This window comes from Bombina bombina, chromosome 11 (assembly GCF_027579735.1).
Source record: "Bombina bombina isolate aBomBom1 chromosome 11, aBomBom1.pri, whole genome shotgun sequence".
Classification (NCBI taxonomy): domain Eukaryota; kingdom Metazoa; phylum Chordata; class Amphibia; order Anura; family Bombinatoridae; genus Bombina; species Bombina bombina.
Window position 1 is genome coordinate 17,649,595 of NC_069509.1, and position 21,686 is coordinate 17,671,280.

At 36.4% G+C, this 21,686-nt stretch overlaps 1 protein-coding gene across 2 annotated transcripts in view; it reads right to left on the reverse strand.

Annotated features, from left to right (window-relative positions):
• Positions 1–251: 251 nt before the first annotated feature.
• Positions 252–21,686, reverse strand: part of LOC128642089 (interferon-induced very large GTPase 1) — a 290,478-nt gene continuing 269,043 nt past the window's right edge. For both annotated transcript variants that reach the window (XM_053694747.1, XM_053694746.1), the window contains 2 exons: positions 18,374–18,616; positions 252–5,306 (listed from right to left, as the gene is read on the reverse strand). In XM_053694747.1, coding sequence (XP_053550722.1) covers positions 787–5,306; positions 18,374–18,616 — 4,763 coding nt within the window. In that variant the 3' untranslated portion in view covers positions 252–786. The remainder of the gene's footprint in view (positions 5,307–18,373; positions 18,617–21,686) is intronic.

Below are 21,686 nucleotides of genomic sequence, written 5' to 3' on the forward strand. Positions count from 1 at the left end.
ACGAGAACCAAAAAATAATAATATTAAGCGTGACACTTGTAATCTAGCCCATTGTATTAAAGAAACATGAAACACAACTTTACAATTTACTTATTTTTGTTATTACATTTTCTTAGTTCTCTTGGCATCTTTTGTTGAAAGACAGGGAGATAAGCTCAGGAGCGTGCATGTGTCTGTACAACAGCCTTCAGATGAAGAATTGGTAATTGCACTGCATTATTAAGTATCAGTATAAAGGAGGCAATATACTATTTAAGGTACATATATTTATTGGTTATTAATACAGAAGCCTGTGTTGTTTCTTATCTTGTTAGTAACATTTTAATTATTTATAGTAAGTGTTTTATTCCTTTATAACATTATTAATATTTTATCACATATCACATTGGTAAAGCAATAAAACTAGGTGCACTTTCAGTCACTCTGTATATGTGCCCATGGTCTTTATATATTAGTACATCTTAGTTTAGTTGTTCTTCAATCTTTTTTACTTTTATTTTTCAGCTTTGAGTTCTTGCACTCTCTTTAAATTTTTAATACAATTCTAATAAAAAATATGTGCAAATAAAATGGGTTAGATGGACAAGCAAAGAACTTCCTACTTTATTTACAGGAAGATCAAAGGATGATTGGATTTGTAAAGTGTTTGCATCTGTTCTATGTTGGTAATAAAAACAAAAAACTATTAAATGCATTACAATATCAACTGTCATTAACTGTGTCACAATTGTTACAGGACATAAGGAACTTATTGTCACATAGATAGTGTACAACAGTAGAGTTTCTCTATTTGTTTTGTATATGGAAAGCTGCCCTTAGACTCACACGCGCTTGCTCTTTGGTTATTTTGTTCCATTCTTTAGGATAAGCAGAAGGCTGCACTTTAAATGCTTCTGCAAACTGCTCATCAAACTCCTTAAGAACATATTTCCAGTAGTCAGAGGCTTCAGTACTCAAGTTGGTAGCAGTGAACCATTCTGGGTAATATGTCTGGTAGTCTTTGGGAGAAACTGAGTTACCATCGGTTACTGAGCTTGTTAATGAGCGATTTCCAGCTGTATTTGTAGAGCAGGTCTCATTATCAAACATTTCTGTTGTTGCTGATATCTTTCCTCCTAGTCCCTCAGGTTGATGTACTAAAGAGGAGTGCACTTTGTGGCCAATATCTTCAACATCGCAGGACGCTTTGCAGAACTGACACTGTGTCTTACACCTAGGCATGTTCTTAAAAACCTCATCTAAGTGGTCTAGCGTGGCCTTAGAAAACAAAGACTTGTTGTCCGGAGATTCTATTTCAGATCTGATTTCATCTTCTGTGTCCTTCAGTGACTTCTCAACACAAGCAACAAACTCTTTGATATTTGGAAATGTTTGGAAAACATCTTTCACCTCATTCTGTGAAATATCCAGCTCATTTTTTAACTTATCAGAAACACATTGTAGAAACTCCTGGGCATTGCGACTTTGTAGGATTTCTTCATCCTTGAGGCATTCTCTCATCTTCTTGGTGACACTAAACAGTGTTTCATAGTGCAATTGGCAGGTAATGCGATTTTTCAAGATTAATTTTAATAATCGCTTTTTGCTATAGTTTTCATAATTTCTGCAATATTCTAAATATTGGTGGAAATCACTTTCTTCTAGCATTTGTTCCAGGATAGTATATTGAAAGAAACAAAATGTATATGTAGAAAAATCTATGCTGCTTAATATGTTCACTATTTCTTTAATATATGTTTTATAAATGTGATCAACCAAAGCTGGCTTTAAGTAATGTTCAAAACATTGCTTTCCACATTTTTGGCCTTCAATTTTCTCACTGAATATTTTATTAAACATGTCACTGTATTTTTGTTTTTGCTGATCAAAATGGTAATAAGGGTCATTGTTCTGGATGAAGTCATTGTGCATCTGTTTAAATTCTCCCACAGCGGATCCCAAAGCTGAGAGCATCAGTTCCAGCTCAGTTTCCGCAGTGATGTGAAGGTCTTTAGCGTCATCGTGTGCACAGCTGGCAGTGACAATATTCAGTAGTTCCCTACAATAGGTCTCATCATAATCATGGTCTATGTGTACTGCCTTTCTTAGATAATTAGAACATTTCTCTAATATAGACGTTTTAAAAAGCTTAAATTTACTATAACCAACTGTGTCTGTAACTTGCTCTTTTTCAGGTAAACACTTGATACAATGTAATTTTTCATTGACAGAAGATCCTCTAGAACACATTTCTTTAGTGAGTGTATCCAGCATCTCCCTCTCAATATCACGTTCTGGTAATTTAATCACATTCAAGTCTGATGCGATCTCACACCACAAGTTATCAAACTCTTCTGCATGACTGACCTCTTTTTTGTTTGCTTTACAGATTGAGGATACTTTTTTCTCAATAGCTTTTATGCAGGTTTCATGCATGTTCTGGATCTTATACAGATCATTTTTTATTCTAATGGTTTGTTTACAACTCTCAATTGAAGATGTTTCAAGTTTTTTCTTGAGGTTTTGCACAATGTTAATAAAGTGTTCCTGGAAGCCCTCTATTAAAGGAACCAATCCAGTTAGTATCTGACAAATATTCTGTAATTCTGACAGCATTTTCTTTTCTTGTGTTGTGACGATAAAAGAAATCTGTTCCTTAAACTGATTTACCATCATTTCTAGCTGATCAGGAGATTGTTCTTTTATAGTTTTTTCAGTTTTTAGCACCCATTCATGGACCTCTTTGCTGAAGTTCTGTTCTAGTTCTGAATATTTTTTGGCCAGCTGGTTGTATGCCATGACAGACTGGTTATTTCTAAAGCTAAATATGAATCTCTCATCCTTTAAAGAGTTCCAAAAACTTGATATCCATTTAACAAATTCTGGAATTGTTTGTGCCTTCTTAGAAGACTTTTTAAGAAACTGAAATAGATTACGTTTTAGCTCACATATTTTTTTACTGTATCCAGAGCTTACAGGAGCCATGGGAGGGGACCCATGCCAGAGCCCAGGGATGTACCAGTCGTGTTGCTCAAGATCATATTCCATAATATCAGAAAATGCTGTGATGTCATATTTTCTCTCTATACTTGCTGCAAGTCTTGTCATTTCATTTAGTTGTTCCAAGAATTTCTTTCTGTCCCTCATGTTATTTTCATGATCAAATACATCTCTCACATCCTGATGCACCATTTGACATCTAGGTTTTTTTCCTGTTTCTTTCACCCTGAGAAAAGCCTGGACCACAATTTGTAAAATGTTTTTTATGTTGTCTGTATTTTCAGTATCCATGTTAATAATGGTTATATCACTTAGCCCGATAGCAAGTGTGAGCAATTTATTTTCATGTTCACATCTGTCATCCAGTCTAGATGTTTTCAGACCTTTTGTGTCAATCACCAGAATAAAGTCAAATCCTAGCTTCCCCTTAATGTTCTCCTTCACTTTAATAAGTGTCATAAAGGCTCCATGTATGCAATATCCACTAGGTATAGGGATCTGCAACCCAAAGATGATATTCAGAAGAGCTGAGGTTCGTGTATTTTGCTTCCCCAGAACAGTTATCACCCTCAGTCTGCATCCTCCTCCTGTCTTGTTGTCCAGCTCAGTCAGGACATCAGTTACCCACTGCAGGGGGATGTTGGAGGCATCTCCATCAATCAGCTCCAATGGGAACCCATCCAGCAGGAGATCAGCTGCTATACCTGGGAGACCACTATTGTTTCTATCTGTTTTTTCTTTTACTGTGAAGTATTCTGCCTCATATAATTGACTCAACTCTCTCATGAAATGTTCAACTCCTAATGAACCATCTGAAATCCTCTGATCCAGTCCTGCTAGTTCTTTGTTAGTTAAATATATACGTTCATTATTACACTGATTTTGAATAGAAAGTTTATTTCTAGCTGCTAAATTAAGATAAAACTTCATCCACTTTACAAAATACCACCTTTCAACATGACTCTTGTTTGTTATGGCTGTAATAAAACTGGTTATGTCATTTGGACCCCTGATTGTATATTGTTGCTTTCGTATTTCTGAACACCTTTGATTAATTCTATATTCATATTCTTCACCATTATTAGTTCCTTGTCTTTTCATTTGACACATTTCTTTTTCCAGTTTGGCTAATTCTTTCCAAGGATCACCCTGTAACTTCACTGTTTCCCTCTTGTACTCTACCACATCTTGTATCTTCTCAGTTATTTTTCTGGCATCTTCTTTTGCTTTCTGACATTCTTCTGAGTTTTCATCTATAAAGATTTTAAAATCCTCAGCTATTTGCACCATATTTTCGATACTAAGGTTCTGTGAGTTGTTTTGTCCTAACTTGACTATAGCTGACCGGATATTTTTTACAAGTGCTGCTTCATTGGAAGCTTTATTCATCACTAAGATGTTTGTCCTGTTAGGGCTTAAAAGCTGCTTTAGGAATTCCTGTGTGTCTGTATCCATTTTCCCACCAGTGGGGGCTATAATGAAGAAATATTTTGTCTTTGAGTCTTTTATGTTATGTAGCAGCTGGTATTGGTCATTAGTGATACTTTCAGCAATAATAAAAACTGAAGATGATATTTGTGACAAGAAGTGGAATTGCTTTAAGTTAGACTCCAGATCTCCTCTTAGATTTGTAATTGCAACAGGTTCTGTAAATACATCTAAATAGTCTTTGCCTGCAGGAAAATACCAGAATATTTCCACTAACCCACTGGAAATTTGCCGAGGAACATTACCACCTTCCATATTTCTGTGTGTAAAGAAGTCATGATACTGCTGTGCCGGGCTAAGAACTTCATTGAGAACTTTAGACTTTGATATGTTACAAGTACCCAATCTAACAAAAGAGAAAACCGGCATCTGTATTTGTACCAAGTTGTCTTCTGTAAACCCTTTAGAAGCTACTAATGATTGAGGTATCCACCTCTTCACAATATCTCTCATTGCCCATAGCATGAAGGTGTAATCTGGACCATCAACACCCGGAAGCAGCAAAGGAACAGAAAACTGGCACATAGACATGTTTGATAGAATGTACTGTTGTAACAATGTGTCTGAACAATGTAGGAGAACACATAAAATATCAAGTGGATGAATGACATTTGATGCATCAGGTTCCATATCCAGATTTGTTTTGTATGTTTCCAATCCCATACAGGGGTTTCTTGCTGTAGCATCTAGTAATTGAAGCTTATATAAATAGTCCAACACTGGATTGCCAGGTGACCAGCTATTCATTCCTTTTACAGATTCTTGCAGGGTGAGTTTATTGTTTCTGTGAGCTTTCATTTTCATCTTCAGTAACATTTCATCAAATATTTCTTTTTTGTCTAAGGAAAGAACACAAAACAAAGCATTGTTCAAAATTAAGATATAAATACAGTACAGAAACCTAAATGATTTAAAGAGACATAAAACCAACAATTTTTTTTGTGATATACCAGGAAACAGAAAGCGCATCCTAGTGCAGCACAGTTGTATATAGCTGCAATCTTCTCTGATAAATACAGAAACAGATATACTCACAAAAAAGAAACACAAGCAAGTTGTGCCAAGTTATCCTATATAGAATTTCACATGGTAACACATACGTTTACATTCACCAAGTTCTCCTATTTGTTTTGATTCCTAATATAAAAAACATTAGTATAAAGAAACATGTTTCTATGACATAAACAACACAATAAAATGACACTAGTAACGTTTTTATTATTGCTATGCTGATCATTTCATAGCTACAGGGACATGTAACTCCTTACTGGGATTGTGAAATGTGGGGTCTCATGATATATTATTGTGGTGAGTGGATAATAAAGGCCTCTTATACCTAAAATAGTACTAAAGCTGAGAGGTATTTGTCATTGTTGTGACAGATGGCAGTGGGTGGCTTTGAACCACTCATTTGAAAGAGCAGGATTGTTGCTTTAAAATATGTGGTCTCAAGTTTGTTTATTTATTATGGGGGGCAACATAGGGCGTAACCCAGCCCCTGATATTGTTCAGTATTCCTATGGTTCTGTGAGGGGACCAATGTCTTCCATACAGTAAATCCATCAGGTAGGTGAATGCCATTGTTATGCCATTCACTTACCAATTACAGGAGTTTTATGGTTGAAATACAGCCTCTAAAAGTGCCCCCTTCACCCTCCTCAAACAGTTTACAGCTAAGGACATTCAGAGGGTGAAGCAAGGGGCAGCAATTGCCCCCCCCCAAGAAATTCTACCTGAGTAGAGGCGCAGGGATCACAGCAGCACTTCTCGCTGCAGCCTCAGTTACAGCTGCAGATAATGTCCATCTTCAGTAAATAACTCCCCTGCAGAACCTTGCTGTAAATATTGCTGCAGAGGTTTGGCTTCCAGCACTGAGAGATCATTAGTATAAGGCATGAGAGATAACTGTCTTGCTTTCAGTTGTCAGGACTCCCTTCCCTGCGTGTTTAGATGAAGTCCCATAGCAAAAGGAAACAGTTAAGCACAACAACAAGTAGAGTTTATCTTCAGTATAACACATTATCCTCCAGCTTCAGATCTGCTCTTTATAGGAACTCCCTTTAAATTTATAAATCTGTCTGTGCTCAGAACCAGTTGGGAGAAGAAGAAGAGATGTGCGACTTCAGTATAAGTAGAACAAACATCAGATAATGGGTTAGAAACACCCTTCAAAACAAAAATAAATAAATCCGTTTGAAGGTTTGTGTTACTCATATTCATATTTTCAGAGTTGTTTTTTTTTTTTTTAAACATGGAAATAACAATAATGAAAATGTCACACTTTTTCCATCTGTAATGTGATAGTCTGAAAAAGAAATATCCAGAGGAAAAAATAGTTAATTATTAGGAGCAAAACTAATACTATGTTTAAGCACCTTTTCCATTTATTACAGCAGCAAATCTTTGTGAATAAGTCTCTATTAACTTCATCTAGACTTGGGTATTTTATGCCTCTCTTCTTTTCTAAAAAAGTTCAAGTTCCTTCAGATTTCAAAGGGATTGCCTGTGTACAGCTCTCTTTCTACAGGTTTCTGAAGGGACTGAGGTTTGGGTTCTGATTGGGCCATTCTAAGACTTCAAGTTCCCTTTTTGGAAGCCATGCCTTGGTTGAATTAGATGTGTGCTTTGGGTGTGCATTGAAATTCTGAAAAAGGCAGAACATTTTGTTCCAAATATTTTGATATTTGAAGTTATTAATTTTTCCAATCTTTCTTGACAAGAGTCCGTGAACCAGCTGAAGAGAAGCAGCCCCAAAGCATGATGTTACCGCCACCGTGCTTCAAAGTCTGTATGGCGTCCTGGGATGGTTATCATTATTGGCTTTGGCCAAACATAAAATTTAGGCTGAAAAGTTAATTCTGTGGGGTAGATTTAGCAAGCAGCGGATGCTGCCTTCTACACCCAATGTGTAGAAGAAATGTAAGTTAAGAAGCAGTGGTCTTTAAGACCGCTGCTCCTTAACTTTAGAAAAAGTTATATATACACACAGGGCCTACACAAAATGACACAAGCTCCCAAAAAGCGATCCCTAATAAGCTAAGTATCACTCTATTAAAGTTATCACTCTATATTAGAATAGGCATTTATTGTAATATAAACAACAGGAAATAGGGTACCTTATAGAGGTCAAAGATAAACCGGCTTATATGAATCATATATAAAAAAACAAATAAAAAATGTACACATATAATAATGATGTAATATATGTGTTCTCAACGTCTCTGATGAGAAATATACAGGGTAAGAAATGGAATTAAAGTTTGTGATGTCCTCTATGATGATGTCCAAAGTATTAAAGTCTGCAAGTGAAAAGTGTCCAGAAGATCCAAAATGGAGTTTTCAAAGTAGGTGTTTTAAGAAAAAATTGATAAAACATCTGAAAGAATAGGAAAAAATGTATAAAAAATAAAAATAAAAGAATCCAAAAGAATCCAACGTATATAGTGCCTGTGGGAAAAAAAATTACATAGTACAATAATGTACTAAAATATGGCTAAAACCCTACTAAAACCGGGCTTACCCTATGTAAAAGACTCGAGCAGTGACTTCTATTGATGCGTTTAGGCCCCGGCGTGGGCCTTTTTCAAGATATCAACTGCTAGTGTTATTCAGGCTTAAATAGCCATTATCAGCCAATCACAGATAAACCCTGCCCCGCAAAAAAATGCCCTTACATGCTGGCTACACTTTGGAAATAATATTGTATTAATTTCCCTTAATGTAAATGTCAGTTAGTTCTAACGTGTAAGTGACTACGGCGACCTTGCATTATTACTACCGGTATGTTACGTCACTTCTGGTTATGCCGTTACATCACTTCCGGTTATTCCAAGGATACTCCTATTTGGGATATTTACTCTAAGTATGTCTTAGGGAAATAGGATTAGGGGTAATTATAATTAAAATTAGATAAAATGGGGGCGGAGCCAACTATCATAGGAACCAGACGTGTGTCAAGAGCTCCTGGCCCTTATATGATATAATTAATGTTTATTGGCACCTTAAACAATATTTGATACATTAAAAGGGAACCCTTCCATATATAGCAACACTGGAGGCATTGGGAGCTCTTAGGTGGACATTTTCAGCTCTGTGGGAGTTCCAGAAGTTTAGTCAAGATGGAGGCCCTGGATGTCTGGAGTCTGACTGTGACGCAGCTACTATATGATCATTTTGCCAGCTTAGCGCTGATACTGCGTGAGTGTTGTGTAGACACAGTGGCGGGGGAGGACAAACCTATACGGACAGCTGATCGGCATGTCGCCCTTCCTCTGAATTCTAGTGACCCCACCACCTATCAGAGTAATTTCATTGCTTTACCAGCTCCCGGGATTTTGTGCGGACATTTTGACTCTCTACAGCAAGGGGGCACTTATACCTATCACTGCAGAGGCTGGCTAAGCTGCAATGTAAGAGTTAAGAGCAGTCCTGCTGCAAACCCGGTTTCAAGGTTGGCTATTGATTCAACATGTTCCACGAGGGATCTGACCTTACTACCAAACCTTTGAGCACAGTGTGCGTGGCTTCCATAGGTGGGTGTCATGTTTGGGAAGTTCTCCCTCTGCTTTGCGGTAGCGGTGCTGGCCTGGATGAGATAGCAACATATGTAAGGGCTGAAGATGTGTTGTGCTGGGGATGCAGCATTTTGTTCCTAGATTTCTCTGGAGATCAGCTGTTCCAGGGTGAGGGACTATCGTTATATACGCTGTCTCTGACCTATTTTGAAGCAGGCTAGTATGGTCAACTAGTGAGGAACTGTAACAGGTCTCTCCTCAACTAACTTTTAAACAGATGTTCGCATGATATATTACTGTTCAGACTTTTCTTCTTTTTTTTTTGGGAGTTTAGCTCCACTTTGCCTTTTATATACATTACTGACCATATAAGCTGAAAGCTGAAGTGAGACAATATGGATTGTATTATTCAAAACCCTCTTAGTCCTCTGCGGGTTTATGGATTAACCCTGTATTTTAAGCATTACACCAACAGTAAACAAATGTTATCTACTATTTTTTACAGCCATATATTATTTTAGATTAGTAGGTTGCATTCGTGATCATCTATTATGTCTAATTTGTATGTTGCACCAAGTCATAGAGGTACTTGAAGGCTATGTGGATTAGATGTTTATATATCTGCTATTTATTAAGTTATATAGACCTATATCACTTGAGCTATTTACATAAATACAAGTCACGTTGCAGAATATGGTTTTAAATGAATATCCCTTGTTAGAAGATGCAATTGCCATTTTCCACCACTAGATGGGAGTCATGGTTTGATTACAACTTGTACACAACAAATGTATGTGCTTTTACAGTTCAGTTCACTTTACTTTATTACTCTTGTCTCCTCCAAGACTACCAGTTCTGTAATTATAGAACTGCTATCCACAGGCTCATTACATATCTTTATATATAAACCAGGTATTAATGTATTTCCTCCAATTTGTCTTACCAACCAAAGTTAATGTTAAACTCTTCACTAAGTGGTGGATAGTTTCTGATCCTTCAGGGGATTGCTATGTCCCTTTGTTTTACTTACACCTTTAAACGTTGGATTGATATAGCCAATATTTACCTTTTAACATGTGTACACCAATCAATGATATAATGTAAGGGGATATATAAGTATATGTTGTATTTGCTTACAATACAATCCAACTAACCCAATTTGAGTACCAAAAGTTACTTGTTTACAAATGCTTTTTGGTTAAGATTTCAGTATGGGGACCCAAGACACATATAGTGCTATTTTATTTTTTAGCCCAGATATTGGTTACTCTCTTCATTGATAAGGGAAGGTTTTAGATGTACCTACTCTAGGCGACATATAAAGTTAGATATAGGACAGCATTACTATGATCGCCCCACTAATGTTCAGCTAACCACTACCTATACATTATTAATTTACACTTTTTCGCTGGGTGTTAAACCCACAGAGCTCAACACATTATTATTAGTTATAGACATTTGTGTATATACATGTATGGTCTGTCTGTTGTTGGGTGTAGGGCCCACACCCAGTTAATATGATTCATCAATATTATTACAGGCATACCTATATTTACATAGAAACAATGCAGTCCTTACTTTATTGTGCTGTTATGGAGACAAGCTCCTCATTACACTGAGGCTACTTTGACTTAGAATATATTTTCCTATCCTTAGTCTTTTTTTGCCTGCCGTTTCCAATCAATCTACTGAATATTTTTAATCCTTACTTAATAACAACACTAGGGTAGGTTGCCAGCTATTTGTATTCTCAGTGGTGGTTGATTAGGCGTAGGCTGAAACTTTATATTACTGATGATCCCCTCTTACTTTTAGATAGGCTGTTTTGGGTTGAATAGTGTTTTTAAATGCTATTAGTAAATCCTAGTTAATTATCATTATTGTATACGATTAATCTCCGGCTCCAGCTAATTTGGCTTTAGCCTGTAATAGTTTTTTGCCATAATCCCCACCTCTCTATTGTTTTGGTACCTTGCAGATACCCAAATATATAAGACTTGCATTGTTACCTCCATGTTTTTCTTTAAAATGTTTATGCAATGGGACAACGTCCCTATTGTGTTTAATAGCTAAGAGATGTTCCCTAATTCTATCTTTTACACTGCATGAGGTCTGACCTACATATTGGAGGCTGCAGCCACATTCAATCAAATAGATTACTACTTTATCTTGACAGTGAATTATATAATTTATTCTGAAAGTCTCTCTACTATTATTAGATAAGAAAGTATCTGTTTTAGTCCCGGGTTGGCAAGCTTTACACCTTCCACAGGGATAGAACCTTTTTAGTCGCTTCCCTTTGATATTGGGCTCAATCAGCTTTGTTTTGTTTTTTGTAGACTAGGAGCCAATATGGACTTTAGATTTTCAGATTTTTTATATATAAACTTTGGGACATCACTTAGCTTCTCACCCAAGATTTTAATCTTGTTTCAACAGGTACAAATTCCTTTTAACAATTTTTTCAATCAAATTGTGGTTTTCGCTGTATTTAGTGATAAATGGAACATTAATCTCATCTTCACTTTAAATTTGTTTTTCTTTATACACCAAAAGAGATTATCTGTCTATCTTATTATCAGTTTCAATAGTACTATTCAACATATCCTCCGAATACCCCCTTTCTAGAATTTTTTTTTTTTTTAAAGTTGTGACTGTTCCATCCATTTATCAACCTTAGAACAATTGTTCTTAATCCTGAGTAGTTGCCCTTTGGGTATATTTGATTTCCAAACATGATTGTGGCAACATGATTGGTGGATGTAGTTATTACAGTCAACTTTTTTGAAAAAGCTTGAGGTTTATATTTTGCTAAATCTTAAGATCTAGAAATGTGATACTGGTATAACTATATTCATAGGTGAATCTGAGGTTATGTTCATTTCTATTCATGACTTCAATTGTGAATTTGAGATCTTCCTCATCACCTTTCCATATCATAAATATATCATTGATATATCGATGGTAGAGCACCAGATCCACGCTTGCTGGGCAGGAGTCCCAGAAAATGGTCTCCCATTTTCCCATATACTAGGCATGAATCTGGTCCCTATTGCCGTTCCACACAATTTTAAACCTTTAAAATAAAAATAAAAAAAGTAATTAATAAAAATGTGATTATCAAACCGGCCGATAAAGGCGGGTGCATTGTGCTATTAGATACAGATGCGTATATGACAGAATCAAATAAGATATTGGGAGACTCTAATACCTATGAAATTATGAGAGGGGATCCAACAATTAGATTCAAGGCAGAATTAGAAAAACTATTGGAAGGGGCAAAATGAAAGGGTGTCCTTAATGATAAAGAACACAGATATCTAAAAATTGAACACCCCAAAATCCCTATCTTCTATTATCTGCCCAAGATACAAAAGACACTAGTAAATCCCCCGGGGAGACCTATCATCTTGGGCATTGGATCTATAACGAGTAATCTGTCACAATATATTGACAGAAACTTACAAAAACATGTGAGCTCCCTACCATCTTATCTTAAGATCATTTTGAGGTTTCATGTCACTTTAAGTCCCTTAATATAATTATCAAATTTTGTCTCAAATGATTTGTCTATTGGCTGTGGCTTTTTCCTGTACTCACAAATGGGTTTTAGATCCTCAGTAAAAGCCCTATTTCTCATTTTGGGACCAAATAGTTCTCACCAAGCAGAATGTATTTTCTAATCACTTTGAACACTTTTTCGAGCCCAGTTTTTTCAACATCTCTAGTTACTTAATAAGTCCATGAAAGGGCATTTTGAAATATGTCATAGTTATTTGGAAACAGCCTATTATCTTGCACCTGTGCCAAAAACTCTGAAATGGCCATAGAAGACACTGTAGAGGTCTAGTAACATACATGATACTAAAAAAAAAATTTGTGCTATATTTCCGAAACCAAAATGGCACAAATGTTCATTTTTGCGGCACAAATCAGCACAAACGCAGCACAAACAAATGGTATATTTGTTTTTAAAATTGCATAACATGGGGTGCAAAGTGGGCGGGGTTTCATAAAAATAATGCGCTATATCTCCAAAATCAAAATGGCACAAACGTTCGTTTTTGCAGCACAAATCAGCACAAACGCAGCACAAACAAATGGTATATTAAGTTTTTAAAATTGCATAACATGGGGTGCAAAGTGGGCGGAGTTTCAGCAAATATAATGCTCTATATCTCTGAAACCAAACCAGCACAAACATTGGTTTTGAGGCACAAATCAGCACAAACGCAGCACAAACAAATGGTATATTTGTTTTTAAAATTGCATAACATGGGGTGCAAAGTGGGCGGGGTTTCATAAAAAAATAATGTGCAATATCTCCAAAACCAAACCGGCACAAACGTTCGTTTTTGCGGCACAAATCAGCACAAATGCAGCACAAACGAATGGTATATTTGTTTTTAAAATTGAATAACATGGGGTGCAAAGTGGGCGGGGGTTTCATAAAAATAATGCGCTATATTTCTGAAACCAAAACGGCACAAACATTCGTTTTTGCAGCACAAATCAGCACAAACGCAGCACAAACAAATGGTATATTTGTTTTTAAAATTGCATAACATGGGGTGCAAAGTGGGCGGAGTTTCAGCAAATATAATGTGCTATATCTCTGAAACCAAACCGGCACAAACGTTTGTTTTTTGCTGCACAAATCAGCACAAATGCAGCACAAACAAATGGTATATTTGTTTTTAAAATTGCATAACATGGGGTGCAAAGTGGGCGGGGTTTCATAAAAAAATAATGTGCTATATTTCTGAAACCAAACCGGCACAAACGTTCTTTTTTGCGGCACAAATCAGCACAAACGCAGCACAAATAAATGGTATATTTGTTTTTAAAATTGCATAACATGGGGTGCAAAGTGGGCGGAGTTTCAGCAAATATAATGCGCTATATCTCTGAAATCAAACCGGCACAAACGTTCGTTTTTGCGGCACAAATCAGCACAAATGCAGCACAAACAAATGGTATATTTGTTTTTAAAATTGCATAACATGGGGTGCAAAGTGGGCGGGGTTTCATAAAAAAATAATGCGCAATATCTCCTAAACCAAACTGGCACAAACGTTCGTTTTTGCGGCACAAATCAGCACAAACGCAACACAAACAAATGGTATATTTTAATTCAGTTTTTCAAAACATGGGGTGCCAACTTCACATAGGTTGTAAACTCGCTTGAAGTAATCCATCTTCACAGAAACAACTATTTTAATTACACACTAAACTTCACCTCCTCCATGCACGAGAGGCAAAGAGAATGACTGGGGTGTATGGGTAGGGAAGTGATACTTAACAGCAGGGCCGCCACTAGGAATTTCGGGGCCCCTGACTCATCCATTGATCAGGGCCCCCCCCCCCTCCTTTGACATGTGCAATTTTTGACCAAGTGACTAAAACGTATATGCACTTTATTCTTAATTGTCTATTTAAACTTGGAAATGTTGTAAAGGTAGTAACATACACACACACAGACACACTCATACACTGAAACACACAAACAAACTCACACATAAGGATTCACATATAGACACTCTAGCAGACACGCAAAGAAACACACTCAGACACAGACACCCAAACAGACACTTAGCACTTGTTTACATTGACCTGACAAGTAATGAGGTAAACTATAGTTTTGTAAATAAAAAAAGGAGATTTAGAAAACAAAATATGGAGTTCTGATTATCTTTTTGTAAAGGAAGATGCCAACTAAATCATGACAACAGCATGCAGTGGCTGAAAGGAAGGGCCCTAGACTGCCTAAACAATAATTTAAAGGTTAAATGGTGGATTGGTTACTTCCGGAAAGGTCTTGTTAGTCTCAAAGTCTGTAGAAAGATGTGAATAATTAGTAGTAAGGTCAAAATGTCCTAAAAAGGAACAGACAATGGACACACACACACAAACTCAAACTTACACATACACCCAAGGAAACACCAACAGAGACAGCCTCAGAAAACACACAAAGACATACACCCACACACAGAGACACCCACAGAACACACAGAAAGACATACACACACAGAGAGACAACCATATAAAAAACACAGAAAGACATACATACACACACTCTCACTGAGACATCCACAGAAAACACACACCCTCACAGAGACATCCACAGAAAACACAGACATACATACATACATACCCACACACACCCTCACAGAGACATCCACAGAAAACACAGACATACACACCCACCCTCACAGAGGCATCCAGAGAAAAAGCTCAAAGACATACACACCCACTCCCACAGAGAGACCCACAGATAAAAAATACATACACACTCATAGAGACACAAACCAAAGCACAAAGACATAAACACAGACACCCACAGAAACACTCACAGGAGGAAACATTTATGCACCTTGCATCACCTAAATCAACAGTGTGTCACATGCATGATAAAACATTTTTTAGAAATTAAGAGATCACTTTTTAAAGAATCATATTTGTAAATGTGCAAACAAAAATAATTCTGTGAATTCAAAATTGTACATTTATGAGCTGGGTAGATGGATAGATGAAGAAAAGTACCTTTAAAAGGTTAACATATGTTTGTTTGTTTGTTTGTTTTGTCCCCATTTTCCCCAACCAAGAGCACCACTTCAAATATAGTGTACAAATTTTCCCAGCTGTCAGCTGTACTTATGGATTTTGAAAATGCTGTACTCTATATGGTCTTGGTGGGATCATAAGCTGTGGTACTCATACCATTAGATCTGGTTAAATGCAGGATTTAGGCTTGTTGGTATGTATTTCAAAATTAAGTCATCTGTAGTGTAAACTGAACTATTTTAAGTTAACCTGTCTCATTTCAAACACTGAGCAATCTTAGTCTAAGAGTATAACATTTTATGCAGATGTAAAAATCTTAGATAAAATGCCTCCTTGCATCTGGAAAGTCCTTGCATAAAGGGGCAGTAAACTGGAATGTAATATATATCTGCCAAAAGGGCATCTACCATTTGTGTATTGAGGAGGAAACATTTCTGCATGGTTTTAAATATAGAATTTCTACAGCATTGTCAAATAATCATAAATACACTGCTGCTAAAAAAATGTTTTTTTATGGACCCCTAGCCCCACCAAACAACTACTACCACACTGAAGTTAAAATCCAAAATTGCACAAAGAAATAAAAAACATTTTCTAAGTAAGTCCTACCTCCTCTGCAAATGAAAGTTATCTGCTGTCTGACTCAGGCACACACTGTACAAAGTGCCAAGTCTGTCTCACACTGCGCATAGTGGCGTAGTGCACACTAAGAAATCCTCTCAAATGCTAATACTTTTCTCCTTGTAATAACATTTCCCATGCTCAATTAGCACTCTGCTGTAGTACCCACTGGTGGCTGCCAAAATTTAAAAAAAAAAAAAAAAAAAAAAAAATTTTTTTTTTTTTTTTTTTTTAGTTCTTGACTCATGGGGCCCCCCTGGCTCATTGGGCCCCTGACAGTAGTCACCCCTGTCACCCCCTGATGGCGGCCCTGCTTAACAGTTTTACTGTGGTGCACTTTGCCTCCTCCTGCTGGCGAGGAGTGATATTCCCAACAGTAATTAAGATGAACCTGTGGACTTACCATATCTTTAGAAGAAAAATACAAAGACCCACACAACAGTAAAACCCACCACCCAAATAACCCCCCAAAATAAAAAAACCTTATTCTAAAAAAACTTAAGCTACCCATTGCTCTGAAAAGGGCATTTGTATGGGCATTAAGAAAGCCCAAAACCCTATTCTAAAAAACAAAAAACCTAACACTAACCCCCGAAGATCCACTTACAGTTTCTGAAGTCCGGACATCTAGGAGGCAAATGCCCTTTTAAGGGCAATGAAAAATAGCTGAATGCCCTTTTAAGGGCAATGCCCATACAAATGCCCTTTTCAGGGCAATGGCTAGCTTAGGTTTTTTTTAGAGTTAGGTTTTTTATTTTGGGGGGTTGGTTGGGTAGTGGGTTTTACTGTTGGGGTGGTCTTTGTATTTTTTTACAGAAAAAAAGAGCTGATTTCTTTAGGGCAATGCCCTACAAAAGGCCCTTTTAAGGGCTATTGGTAGTTTATTGTAGGCTAGGGTTTATTTAGTTTTTTTTTTTGGTGGGGCTTTTTTATTTTTATAGGGCTATTAGATTAGGTGTAATTGGTTTTATTTGGGATAATTTCATTTGTTATTTTTCGTAATTTAGTGTTTGTTATTTTTTGTACTTTAGAATTTTTGTATTTTGTGTAATTTAGTATTTTTAATTTTTTGTAATTGTAGAATTTTTTTTTTTTTTAGTAGGGTTAGTTTTTTTTTAATTTCCTAGGTAAGTTTTTATATATTTTAAGATAGGGATCTTGTATTTTTAATTTAAAGTTATTGAGTTGTTAGGTTTAGGCGTTAAAAGTTTAATTTTGTTTTTGGCAATGTGGGGGGCTGGTGGTTTAGGGGTTAATAGGTTTATTTAGTTGTAGTGATGTGGGAGGCCAGAGGTTTAGGGGTTAATAACTTTATTTAGTGGCGGAATAGGGGTTAATATATTTATTATAGTGTAAGCAATGTTGTGGTGCGGGGGGATAGGGGTTAATAACTTTAGTATAGTGGCGGCGATGTCGGGAGTGGCAGATTAGGGGTTAATAACTTTAATATAAAGTTTGCGATGCGGTAGGGCCTCAGTTTAGGGGTTAATAGATAGTTTATGGGTGTTAGTGTACTTTGTAACGCTTTAGTTATGAGTTTTGTGTAACAGTTTTGTTGTGCTAAACTCATACATACAGGTCTCAGATGGCGGTATGGATCGTGTCGGTATAGGCTGTGCGCAAGCTTTTTAGCCTCACTGCAAAACTTTTAATGGCAGCGCTATGGAAATCCCACACAAAAACGTCATTTTTTTGAGTGCGGGACTGACGTTGCGTTACAGGCTAAAATGCTTGCGGTACAGCTATAGTGACAAGACTCGTAATGGCTGCGTTGCTGTTTTAATGCTGAAATGGCAATTTTTTCAGCGTTAAAACACGAACGCAAAACTCGTAATCTAGGTGTAAATGAATAAATAAATAAATAATATAAACTTTCTCAGCAGCTAAGAACTAGACAACCAGTTTAGTTAATCTTTAGGAGGTAACCATATGTTTTCCAGAATATTTTATATCCCATTACAGATTTTGCCCTTTCCTTATTTATTGTAAGTTTTTTCAATGAATAAAAAAGTAGACTTTCTGTCAAGAACTTCCACAAATTACTCCAAACTTTCTACCTTTAAACTTGAGATTTTGACCCTTTGTCCTGGTGCTGATCTTTTTGTAAAAAACGTTTTCATCCTCAAGTTATTAAAGTCCCTTAAATTCCTTAATATCCTGATACAAATCTGTGTCAATAATTGGGAACTGTAATGTCTCTCCCATACCTTGTAATGCTGCATATGTCGGTATGTCAGTACTTTCATCACGAGGCAGAGGGTGACTGTGGAGACCTTTAGGGTCATTGTCATGTCCTTGTCTGCTCTTCTCATGACATTGTAACTCAGAAGGTGACTGGTTCCTGAAGCCATAACCTTCTGCCGCAGGTGTCTTGTTCCTCTGCTGCTCTTCTGGTTTATTGGTGGTAATTGGATATTTTTCTTTGCCTGGTGGCTTTTGAGGAGCATGATCTGTACAGGACATTAACATATTGTGTATTATTGCTATACAGAGTGATTGTTTTCTGGCTATATGTTGTTAATTATATGATCATTAAAATAAATAAATATAAAAACAACAGGAAATACAAATTAAATGCTTGTGTTGTTGGTGCTGTTTTTATGGCAAAATCTTCCATCCCCACAGATTTTTTCAAGGGACATGAAACCCAAACAATTTATTTCATAATTCAGATAGAGCATACCATTTAAAACAACTTTCCAATTTACTTCTATTATCACATTTGCCTCATTCTCTTGGCATCCTTTGTTGAATGAGCAGCAGTTCACTACTTGTAGCTAGCTGAGCAAATCAGATCAGCCAATGACAAGAGATATATATCTGCAGCTACCAATCAGCAGTAGGTTCCCAGCAGTGCTTTACTGCTCCCAAGCCTACCCAGGTATGATTTTCAATAAAGGATACCAAGAGAACAAATCAAATTAGAAATAAATTTGTATCCTGTTTCTAAATTAAGATCATTTTGAGTTTTCATGTCACTTTAAGTCCCTTAATATAATTATAAAATTGTGTCTCAAATGATTTGTCTATTGGCTGTGGCTTTTTCCTGTACTCACAAATGGGTTTTAGATCCTCAGTAAAAGCCCTATTTCTCATGTGGGGACCAAATAGTTCTCACCAAGCAGAATGTATTTTCTAATCACTTTGAACACTTTTTCAAGCCCAGTTTTTTACCATTTCAAAGTCAACATCTCTAGTAACTTAATAAGTCCATGAAAGGTCATTTTGAAATATGTCAGTTATTTGGAAACAGCCTATTATCTTGCACCTGTGCCAAAAACTCTGAAATGGCCATAGAAGACACTGTAGAGTCTAGTAACATACATGATACTGATTCATTAAAGCTCCATTGATTCTTACTGGAGAGGCTGTATACAGTGTACAAGGCACACACACATATATATATATATATTTGTTGATGTGATATTCTGTACAGCTAAGGGGATAAGCAGGCAAAGTCACTTCAGGACCCTCATATCTACTAATAGCATTTTTAATTTTTATTTTAATATTTGATTGTAAGTCACAATTGCACTGTCTTGATTGTCACTATCTGTACAAGAGTCTTTAAAATCGTGTTTTAAAAGTGGATAGTACAATTGTGACTTTCAAAGAAACCTATTGTAATCTGTATCCATCCGCACCACTGCTAAACCTTCTGATTGCATGTTTTCTATTGTCAGGATGGTCCGCTTGTGCACCATTTTCCTATCACTATTTGGTCGCTTTTAAACTGTGACAAGTATTGTTTTTGACAATATTTAATTGTATTGTTTGTTAAAGAATCATTTCCATTTTGATGTGATCTGAAAACAAAATTAAGACTACAGGTTTCTTTTCAAAGGGCTTATAATATATTTTTATACTGGATTTTAATGTTATTTAACATGTAAAGTGTGAACTCACTGAGCTGCAACATTGTACCGGGTTTAATAGGGGACGCGCCTCCATGCAGCAAAGTCCAATCTTGTTCACAAGAGTGTGCTTAAAAGTGCTTGCACCTACATTATTGAACTCACGGTCACAAAGGCGTGTTACAGTTTACAATTTCAGTAATGTAGGCTCAAGCACTTTTAAACACACTGGCCTAGATTTGGAGTTTGGCGGTAAAAGGGCTGTTAACGCTCCGCGGGCTTTTTTCTGGCCGCACCATAAAATTAACTCTGGTATCGAGAGTTCAAACAAATGCTGCGTTAGGCTCCAAAAAAGGAGCGTAGAGCATTTTTACCGCAAATGCAACTCTCGATACCAGCGGTGCTTACGGACGCGGCCAGCCTCAAAAATGTGCTCGTGCACGATTCCCCCATAGGAAACAATGGGACTGTTTGAGCTGAAAAAAAACCTAACACCTGCAAAAAAGCAGCGTTCAGCTCCTAACGCAGCCCCATTGTTTCCTATGGGGAAACACTTCCTACGTCTGCACCTAACACTCTAACATGTACCCCGAGTCTAAACACCCCTAACCTTACACTTATTAACCCCTATTCTGCCGCCCCCGCTATCGCTGACCCCTGCATATTTTTTTTAACCCCTAATCTGCCGCTCCGTAAACCGCCGCAACCTACGTTATCCCTATGTACCCCTAATCTGCTGCCCTAACATCGCCGACCCCTATATTATATTTATTAACCCCTAATCTGCCCCCCTCAACGTCGCCGACACCTGCCTACACTTATTAACCCCTAATCTGCCGAGCGGACCTGAGCGCTACTATAATAAAGTTATTAACCCCTAATCCGCCTCACTAACCCTATCATAAATAGTATTAACCCCTAATCTGCCCTCCCTAACATCGCCGACACCTAACTTCAATTATTAACGCCTAATCTGCCGACCGAATCTCGCCGCTATTCTAATAAATGTATTAACCCCTAAAGCTAAGTCTAACCCTAACACTAACACCCCCATAACTTAAATATAATTTACATCTAACGAAATTAATTAACTCTTATTAAATAAATGATTCCTATTTAAAGCTAAATACTTACCTGTAAAATAAATCCTAATATAGCTACAATATAAATTATAATTACATTGTAGCTATTTTAGGATTAATATTTATTTTACAGGCAACTTTGTAATTATTTTAACCAGGTACAATAGCTATTAAATAGTTAAGAACTATTTTAATAGTTACCTAGTTAAAATAATAACAAATTTACCTGTAAAATAAATCCTAACCTAAGATATAATTAAACCTAACACTACCCTATCAATAAAATAATTAAATAAACTACCTACAATTACCTACAATTAACCTAACACTACACTATCAAATAAATTAATTAAACACAATTGCTACAAATAAATACAATTAAATAAACTAGCTAAAGTACAAAAAATAAAAAAGAACTAATTTACAAAAAATAAAAAAATATTTACAAACATAAGAAAAATATTACAACAATTTTAAACTAATTACACCTACTCTAAGCCCCCTAATAAAATAACAAAGCCCCCCAAAATAAAAAATTCCCTACCCTATTCTAAATTAAAAAAGTTACAAGCTCTTTTACCTTA